General features: G+C 38.0%; 1 protein-coding gene across 1 annotated transcript; it reads left to right on the top strand.

The window, feature by feature from the left end:
- Window positions 1–5,241: 5,241 nt before the first annotated feature.
- Window positions 5,242–5,566, top strand: LOC103089341 (essential MCU regulator, mitochondrial-like). Its single transcript, XM_007453256.1, has 2 exons — window positions 5,242–5,357; window positions 5,428–5,566. The coding sequence occupies exons 1-2, from the start codon at window positions 5,242–5,244 to the stop codon at window positions 5,564–5,566; spliced, it is 255 nt and encodes an 84-aa protein (XP_007453318.1).
- The last annotated feature ends 3,898 nt before the right edge of the window (window positions 5,567–9,464 follow it).

Genomic DNA, 9,464 nt, shown 5'->3' on the forward strand with positions numbered 1-9,464 from the left:
TCTCTTCCATGAATGTTCGGGGACAACTGAATAATCACATGCAAAAGAATGAACTTTGACCCCTCCTCACACCATACACAAAATTTAGCTCGAACTAGACCATAGACATAAATGTAAGTGCCCAAACTATAAAATTCTTAAAAGAAAATATAGGATTGATTCTTCATGACCTTAGGTAGGCAAAGAAGGCTTTGCCTAAACTAAGCACCAAAAGCACTAGGAACAAAAAAAAAATTAGATAAACTGAATTTCATCAAAATTAAAAACTTTTGTGCTTCAAAAGATACTATCAAGAAAGTGAAAAGACAATCCATATATAGGAGAAAATATTTGCAAATCTATATATCTGATAAGGACTTATATCTAGAATATATAAAGAACACTTATAAGTCAGTAATAAAAAGACAAACAACCCAGTTTAAAAATAGACAAAAGATACAAATAGTTACTTCTCCAAAACAGATTTACAAATGGCCAATAAGAACATGAAAAGATGCTCAACGTTACTAGCCATCAGGGAAATGGAAATCAAAACCATTTTGAGATACCACTTCATACTCACTAGGATGGCTAGAATCAATAAAGTCAGATAATAACGTGTTGGTGAGGATGTGGAGAAACTGGAGCTCTCACACACTGCTAGTGGGAATGTAAAATGGTGCAGCCACTTTGCAAAACTGTCTGGAAGTTCCTCAAAAAGTTAAACATAGTATTATCAAAGGATCCAGTAATTCCACTCCTAGGTATATAACCAAGAGAAATAGAAACATGTGTCCACACAAAAACTTGAAGACACATGTTCATAGCAGCATTATTTGTAATAGCCAAAAAGTGGAAATAACCCAAATGTCTATCAACAGATGAATGGATAAGTCAAACTGGTATATCCATACAATGGAATATTACTCAGCAAAAAAAAGAACAAAGTTCTGATACATATTATAAGATGAATGACCCTTGAAAACATTATCTTAAGTGAAAAAGGTCAGTCACAAAAGACCACATATTGTATGATTTCATTTATATATGTCCCAAAGAGGCAAAACTATAGAGACTGAAAGTAGATTATTGATTGCCTGGGGCTGGGAGGATTGAGGAGAAATAGAGAGTGACCACTAATGTGTGCAGAGTTTCTTTTGGGGGTGATAAAAATGTTCTAAAATTGATTGTGGTAATAGATGTACAAGTCTGTAAATGTACTAAAAAAGATGGAATTGTACACTTTAAATAGGCAAATTGTGTATAGATTATATCGCAATAAAGCTGTCCCCAAAAAGTGGATTAGGAAAATAAATTGTGGTTACAGCCATTAAAAATTTTTTTCACATTAAGGCCAACTTGATTTATCTTAAAAATCAACAAACAAGTTTCTCTTGTTTCGAGTAATTAGATCCATTCAGAATATCTCTAATGTAAATGGTTTAGAATTGGTCCAGCTATAAACAAATAGGCCAGTAGAATAGAATGCCTAGAAACAGGCAAAACTATGTATGGGAAATTGGTATATGACAGAAGTAGGAAAAAAAAAAAAAAGAAAGAAAAAAATCAGTTGGGATGGGGGGGGGGGGGGTGAACCAAAAATGCAATACATTAATTTGGCACAAGTGGTTATCCATATAGAAAAAGATAAAATTAGATCTTTACCTCAGAATATATACAAAAATAAATTTCAACTAGATTAAAGACCTAATATTAAAAACTTCTGCTATGCAAAAGTGATTACAAACAACATGAAAAGACAAACCATTTCTATACAGATACTCTAGAGAAAATAAAGTACATATACATTACAGCATATTTTGTAAATAGGAAAAAAAACAACCAATATTTACCAGAAGAACGAAAACACCATCAGTTATTCATACAAAAGAAATCTATACAGTACTAAATGTAACAACATGGATAAATCTCTAAAACATAATGCTGTGTTGAAAAGTAAATTTCAGAAAGGTATATAACATATTATACCAGTTATGTAAAGTTCAAAAACATAAAAATAGTACATCATTAATAAACACATACATGTAAAGTAGAAATATACAAACAGGCATGGAAAGAATACACACCATCTTGAAGACAGCGATTATTATGAGACAAAAGGGACAGAGGGAACAAGATGAAGGGGTAGGGCTTTAACTCATCTGGAACTTTTGCTTATTTAAAAAAACTGAAGCAAATATGGTCAAATCTGCCCAGTAAATATACTACTATAGGGGTCAGTTAATTATTTTCTGTATGTTTGATATATTTCATAATGTAAAAAAAAATCAAATAATGATTTTCAAATAAAATAAAATAAAATAAAATAAAATTTAAAAACACATATAAAGATCTTATTTTTATAAGATTGCTTGTCTTCATGCCTATTTTTTATATATGTGTGTGTATATATATATGTATGTATATATATGCATATATATGCTCTACCTCTACTTATTAGATAGGTAGATAGATCAATCTAGAAAAATGTTCACCTAATATTAACATAACATTTTATCATATAGCATTGGCATTTATTTTCTTTACTATGCCTTTCAAGTTTTGATGCTACTTCTAATAACAAATATATGTCTTTTTTTCCTAAAAGTCAGAGTTTTGCTTTATTTTTTTCCATACCTTATTCATATTTCCTTGGTTTTTACCTAATGTACATTTCCTGTTCCAGGACCCACCCCATCCAGTATATGACATTACATTTAGTTGTCATGTCTCTTTAAGGTCTTCTTGGCTGTGACAGTTTCTCAGACTTTCCTTATTTTTGGTGACCTTGACAAATTTTAGAAGTAATGGTCAGGTATATTGTAAAGTATCCCTGAACTGGGATTTATCTGATGTGTTTCTCATGGTTACACTGGGGTTATGGGTTATCAGGAAGAAGACCATAAGTTTAAGGTATATTATATAAAGGGTACATACTAGTAACATGACTTACCACTGTTGATATTGACTTTAGTCACCGGCTGAGGTGGTGTGTGCCATGTTTCTCTGCTGTAAAGTTACTCTTTTTTCCCTCTTTGCAAGGAAGTCACCACGTGCTGCTCACACTTAAGGAGTGGGTAGCTATCCCCCACGTCTTTGAGGGCATAGCGTCTACAGAGAATATTTGGAATTACTAACATGGGAGATTTGTCTCTTCTTCTCCATTTATTTGTTTGTTTATTCCTTCCTTCCTTCAATCATTTATTTATCTCAGCATGAACTCAGGGATATTTACTTTTTAATGTGGGTTATAATCAATTACCACTTCATTTTATCGCTCAAATTGTCCCAACTTTGGTCACTGGGATCCCTTTCAATTGGCCCCTCTGTCTCTTTGACATAGCCCCCTCAGTGTGTCGTTTTTGTTTGGTTTTGTATCAATTTTTCAAAGCAATATGCATAAAGATCAATGTATTAATGAGAGAGATGCTAATAGATATATTAATAATGCTTAGTACACTGTCAAGCACACTCAATCATAAGTAAAATTACTGATATAACTTAGCTAACAATAGTAGCTCAACAACAATATTATTAAAAAGCTCTACGCTATTTTTTGAATTTTTCACATTGGAAAACACTGATAGATCTATTACTAGGAGTTAACCTCTGTGGAGCACTTACAATGTCGGGTACCATGCTAAGCGCTTGACATCTACTGTTCCATTTAACCCTCAAAATAACCCTATGGCTAAACCTTGAGGAATATAAGATTTAGTTTCACCACTCTAGGAGTCAAGGATGGTGCTTCTCAAAGTGTGGTCCCTGGACCAGCAGTATCAGTATCACTTGAGAATTTGTTATAAATGCATATTCTTGGCTCTCACTCCAGACCTCCCAAATCAGAAACTCTGGGGTGGGGCTTAGAAGGTTGTGTTTTAACATGCCCTCCAGGTGGTTCTTAGGCATGCTAACAGTTGAGAAAATGATGGAGCCAGAATTTAATTCCAGGTATGAGACCTCAGAGTCCATCAAAGCCCATGTGCTTTATCACTTAATAATACTCCGCCCCTTAATTACTAAAAAGAAAACCGGCTATAGGTGATCTCTACTTAAAAACTGGTGTTAAATGAGATAGGATTCTGGGGTAGTTTCATTCTACACTCTTGGCTTCTAGTGCTTGACCAAGTAATTTTAAATACTAAATTCACCACTAGAAGGAGCCCCCTATATCCCCTCAAGTATTGAATCTTTAAAGCAAGAAATAAAATCATACAAACCAAAAAAAGCCTAAAATTTTACTGGAGAGAGGTTTATTTCTGTGCATCAGCATTAAAACAATTTGCTTAAGCTTCTTAACATGGGACAGCTGCATCTGAAGCTATATTATTTAGGCATAAACACTAGCAAATAAATACAATATATCATAGTTGGTCATTTAACATTCTTCTTCATTTCTAAAATGGGACAGGGACTTCCCTGGTGGTCCAGTGGTAAAGAATCCGCCTTCCAATGCAGGGGATGCAGGTTCCATCCCTGGTCAGGGAATTAAGATCCCATATACTGTGGGGCAACTAAGCCCACGTGCCACAACTATTGAGCTCGCACACTTCAACGTGACGCCTCAGCTAGAAAGAAGCCCATATGCCGTACCTAGAGAGAAAACCCAAGCAGACAGTGCGCCGTAACAAAAAGATCCTGCACGCCTCAACAAACATCCCGTGTGCCACAACTAAGACCTGACGCAGCCAAAAGAAAAACATAAGGAAAATAAAAAAATATTTTTTTTAAAAAAAAATATTTAAAATATTTAAATATTTAAATATTTAAATATTTAAATATTTAAAAAATATATATATATATTATTTTTAAAAATAAAATGGGACAAAAGGGTAGGGGAGGAGAAAGATTAACAAAATAATAACAATTTAAATAAAATAATCTAATTTAAACATCATCACCTCTAAAGTTCTAAAAAAAGAATAGAAAAAAATTTTTAATGATCCAGTTATGTGTATAGCTGTCTCTTTCCACGTTATTCAGAGCACTTGGATTAAAGATTGGTAAATCCAGCATCTGGTACATGATGAGTTCTCAGTAAGTAGGGCTGAAAAAATGAGTGAATGAAGTTAATGTAACTCTTTGTCTCCACTGGACCTTTCTTAAGCCATCCCGCACTGGAATTTATTCAATTTTATACAAAATAAGATTGTGCTGTTTTTCACAATAAATATACAAATATCATATAGTGGTATACGAAAAGGCAGTTGTAGTTTAAGAAAAGTCAGGTTAGGAGTTGAGCAGGGTACGTGGAGACAGAAGATGGGGGGCAAGAGCGGAGGAAGACGGCACTTAGCACTACTAGCTCATCGTGAGGAGTGCGGTGCCCTGGCTCTCCGGAGCCACAAGACTCCGCTTTATGCATCCAGTATAGACAAGTCATGTAACCTCTCTACCATAGAGTTGATGGGATGAAAAACGAATTGTGGAATGACTTTGTAAATAAAGGATGTCCTTCGGCCTTCTCCGTGTGTTCTCCATTGTGATCCCCTTTCTCCATGTCGGGATGCTAATTAGCAAGAACTTTGCCGCTTTACTTGAGGAGCATGATATTTTTGTTCCAGAGGATGATGATGATGACGACTAATAGGGCGTGGAGAAGTGTAGAAAGGAGAAAGCCCTAACTTAAGAAATGGTGATGCTCGCAGCCTCTCCTCCTTCCCTATCAGCAGATGGGCCCAGGGAAAGCCCTCAGCCTCCCAACCCCAGTGAAGCCTCCTGCATGGTCTGTGACCATAGCTCAGATCCCCAGGCTCCGGGAGGTTCCTGGAGATGTGCTGTCCACTGAGCATAATCAAATTGTGAATAAACATAATAAACATCAGCTCTGTAAAAAAAAAAAAAAAAAAAAAAGAAAAGTCAGGTTACACTGCTTGTAACCTGGAACAATAATCCCGAGAGATTCTGGAATGCTACAACCAATGATGGGCACACCCTCTCCTTATTCCAAACATGAAATGACATTCATTGACTACTTAGTACTTTATTTATGTTTACATTTGTTTAATAACTTTTCAAAAAAGCATAATGGGGGGGAGTGGATCCTGGTACAGTGGAAAGAGCACTGGAGAGAGAGGAAAGACAAAGGATTTCATTCCAGCTCCCCTACTATCTCATCATGTGACCTTGGCCATGGCACTTGGCCTCCCCAGTCTCCCAGCTCCTCTTCTATGAGAGGTGTCCTAGGAGAAAGTATAGCCTGTAAGAAAGAAAGTTTCTCCAAGCAGTGCAAAGACTGGAGAACAATTGTACTGATGCATGTTTTGAAATGTCTGTTGACAGGAGAATAAGATCAAAGAGCCTAAATTTCAGGAGAAGGGTTCCTAGAACACATTCAGTTCAAACATTGGGTGGAGACTGAAAGAGTGCACTTCAATATATATTTATTCAACAATTACTATACTATATATGAGGCATCTGCTAAAAGATTTGAGTTACATGATGAATAAGATAGTCCTTGCTATAGCACATCAATATCTTCACATAGATACCAAGATAAGGACTTTGATGGTTAATCTGTGTCACCTTGACTAGGCCACAGGATGCCCACACATTTGGCTAAACATTACTCTGGGTGTGTTTGTAAGGGTGTTTCTGGATGGGCTCAACATTTGAATTGGTAGACTGAGTAAAAGGGATTGCCCTTCCTAATGTGGGTGGGCCTCATCCAACCAATTTAAGACCTGACAAGAACAAAAAGGCTGAGGAAGACGGATTTCCTCCTGCCTGACTGTGTGAGCTGAGATTTTGGTTTTTTCCAGTCTTCAGACCCAGCCAGAAACATCAGCTCTTCTTGGGTCTTGAGCCTAATAGCTTTCATACTGGAATTCATGCCATTAGCTCTCCTGGGTTTCCAGCTTGCTGACTACAAATCTTGGGAATTGGCCTCCATAATTATAGGAGCCAATTCTTTATAAGAAAACCATATATATGGTTCTCTCTGGAGAACCCTGACTAATACAAGAACCAAACTCCTTAGCATGGCTGAGATGCCCTACAATACCTGGCCCTACCTACCCTCCCACTACAACACATATCATCATGCCCACTTCCTCTGCTCCAGCCTCACTGGTTTTCTTCCATTTCCTCACACACACCATGCTCCCTCTGTCATGGGGTTTTCACTTACTCATTCACTGACAAACTCAGCTAATTACTGAGTTCCTACTATGAGTCAAGGACTGTGGTGGTATGGGAAATCTAACATGAACATGACAGCAAAGTGCTTGGTTTCATGGAGAATATATTCTAGTCATGGGAGGCAAACAGCATATAAACAAATAGAGAGTAGCATGTGTTTCAAAGGAAACAAAAAAGGGTGATATGGTGATAGCTAGGTGATCAGAGAAAGCCTCACTCTCTAGGTCTCTTTTAAGTAGAATTCTATATGATGAAAAGGGGCCAGATATGAGAATGGAGTGTTCTAGGCAGAGAAAACAAACACAAAACTGACTCTGAAATGAGCTAGATATATGCTAGAGACAGAAAGAAAGATATTGTAGCTATAGCAGTGAGAGAAGGTAGATGGGTAGGCAAGAGTGAGATACAGCCTTAATAGCCAGAGTAAGAATTTAAAATTTTATTTAAGTACACTGGGAGTCTTAGTCCATTGAGCTGCTATAGCAAAAATGCTACAAACTGGGTAGCACAGAAAAAAACCCAGAAATTTACTTCTCACAATTCATGATCCAAGATCATGGCACTGGCCAATTCAGTGCCTGCTGAGACCGTCTGCTCAGTACATGATGTCAGAAGGAGCTAGGGAGCTCTCCGGAGTCTCTTGTATAAGAGCACTTAATCCCATTCATGAGGTCTCTGCCCTCATGCCCTAAGCACCTTCCAAAGGCCCCACATCCTAATACCATCACCTTAGTGGGTAGGATTTCAACATATGAATTCTGGGGAGACACAAACATTCAGACACATCCAGCAGAGGCTCTGAAAGGTTGGCATGATCTGACCCACATCTTTTATTTTGCATTTCAGTGTGTAACTATGGACCTGAAGAGACCCGTAAGAAGGGTTTGCAGTAAAGGTGAATACCAGTAGTTTGGATTATGGTGATGTAGAAATGAAAAAGGAATGGTTCAGGATACGTTTTGGAGGTAGAACAGGTGATAACTGCCAGCGTGCCTAGGGAAAAGAAAGGATGACTGCTAGGTTTCTGACTAGAACAATCAGCTGGAGGTTGGTACCATTTTCTGAAACATGAAGTTGAGGTATAGATGGGAACAGGGTGGAGGGGGGAGGGCAATTTGCCTGTATTATCCCTCTCTTTGGACTGTTTTTCCTTCCCTCTTCACCTAGTTACCCCCTTCCCAATTTTTGGATCTCAGCTCAAACGTCACTTTAGTCCTTTCCCCAAATAGTTCAAAACAAACGTTTATATTCAGTATATGCTCTCTTGGTGTCATCTATTTTTCCTTAGTACTTGTGTCACATTGCAAGAGTGGCTACTAACATGTTGCCTTTTTTGCCCCTGCTGACAGCCTTCCCACCAGAAGACTTGGTAGCAAGACCATCCTAGATCATCCAGCCACCAGCAGACCCGCCAGCTGACCGGGAATGTATGAAAGATCCCAGCTGAGCAGACCCAAAGTAGAAAAACCACCCAGCTCACTCACGGAATCCTGAGTTAGCTAAAGCATTGCTGTAAGCCACTAGGTTTTGTGGTGGTTTGCTACACAGCAAAAACTGATACAGTAGCACACAACTCAGTTACAATCTTACATGTATCAATATTTGTTTGATTAGTGTCTATCCCTCCAAGTGGGCTCTCTAAGAATAAAGACTATTCTGGTTTTAAGTTACCACTCCATGCTCAGAGCTCAGCATAACATCTGGAACACACCAGGCAGTCAATGGATAACTTCCTGAATGAATGCAACGGGAGAAGAGAGGCATACACTGTAACATGAGAGAATAAAAGTTCTGTAAGAGAGGTAACATACGACTGGGGACATCCGTTTGTCCAAAACAAACTTTTATCAGCACCAAGCGCTGAGGAATACAAGGCCAAGATTACATTCCCTCTGCCTCCAAGAGCTCAAAAGTCTAGACTACGGGACACAGTACAAAATCAACAGAATACACGAAGGGGGCCCTAACGCTGTCTGGAAGAGGGAAGGGTGCAAGTTGTCACGGGGGGGTTCTTGAAAGAAATAAAGCCTAGATTTAGTCCTGATGGTGTTTACTTGGAAGAGCAGCAGAAGCGAAGGCCAAGGATAGGGGGTTTTGTTTATTATTTATCTCGGGTTATATCGCAAAGGTTTAAGTGTCTCCTCATCAAACTCTAAGGCCCTTCAGGGCCGGGAAGGTTACGGGCGGGGAGGGGATTCTTTGTATTATTCCCAGGGTCGAACATTATTTTTTCCACAAAATGGGAACTCGGTAAATATCTGCTTAATAAGTGAAAAGCTGAATAAATGAATACGGCGGAAAGCACGGCTCCTTCCAAGAGCCCACAAGTTCGGCTTCAACACAGA

Source organism: Lipotes vexillifer, unplaced genomic scaffold (assembly GCF_000442215.2).
Source record: "Lipotes vexillifer unplaced genomic scaffold, Lipotes_vexillifer_v1.1 scaffold1038, whole genome shotgun sequence".
NCBI lineage: Eukaryota > Metazoa > Chordata > Mammalia > Artiodactyla > Lipotidae > Lipotes > Lipotes vexillifer.

What these genes read in the sequence shown, in the direction of transcription:
- LOC103089341 (XM_007453256.1), top strand. Translation starts at nt 5,242, where the DNA reads ATGGGGGGCAAGAGCGGAGGAAGACGGCACTTAGCACTACTAGCTCAT. An exon ending in TATGCATCCAGTATAGACAA is followed by an intron (nt 5,358 to 5,427) that starts GTCATGTAACCT and finishes TTGTAAATAAAG; the next exon opens with GATGTCCTTCGGCCTTCTCC.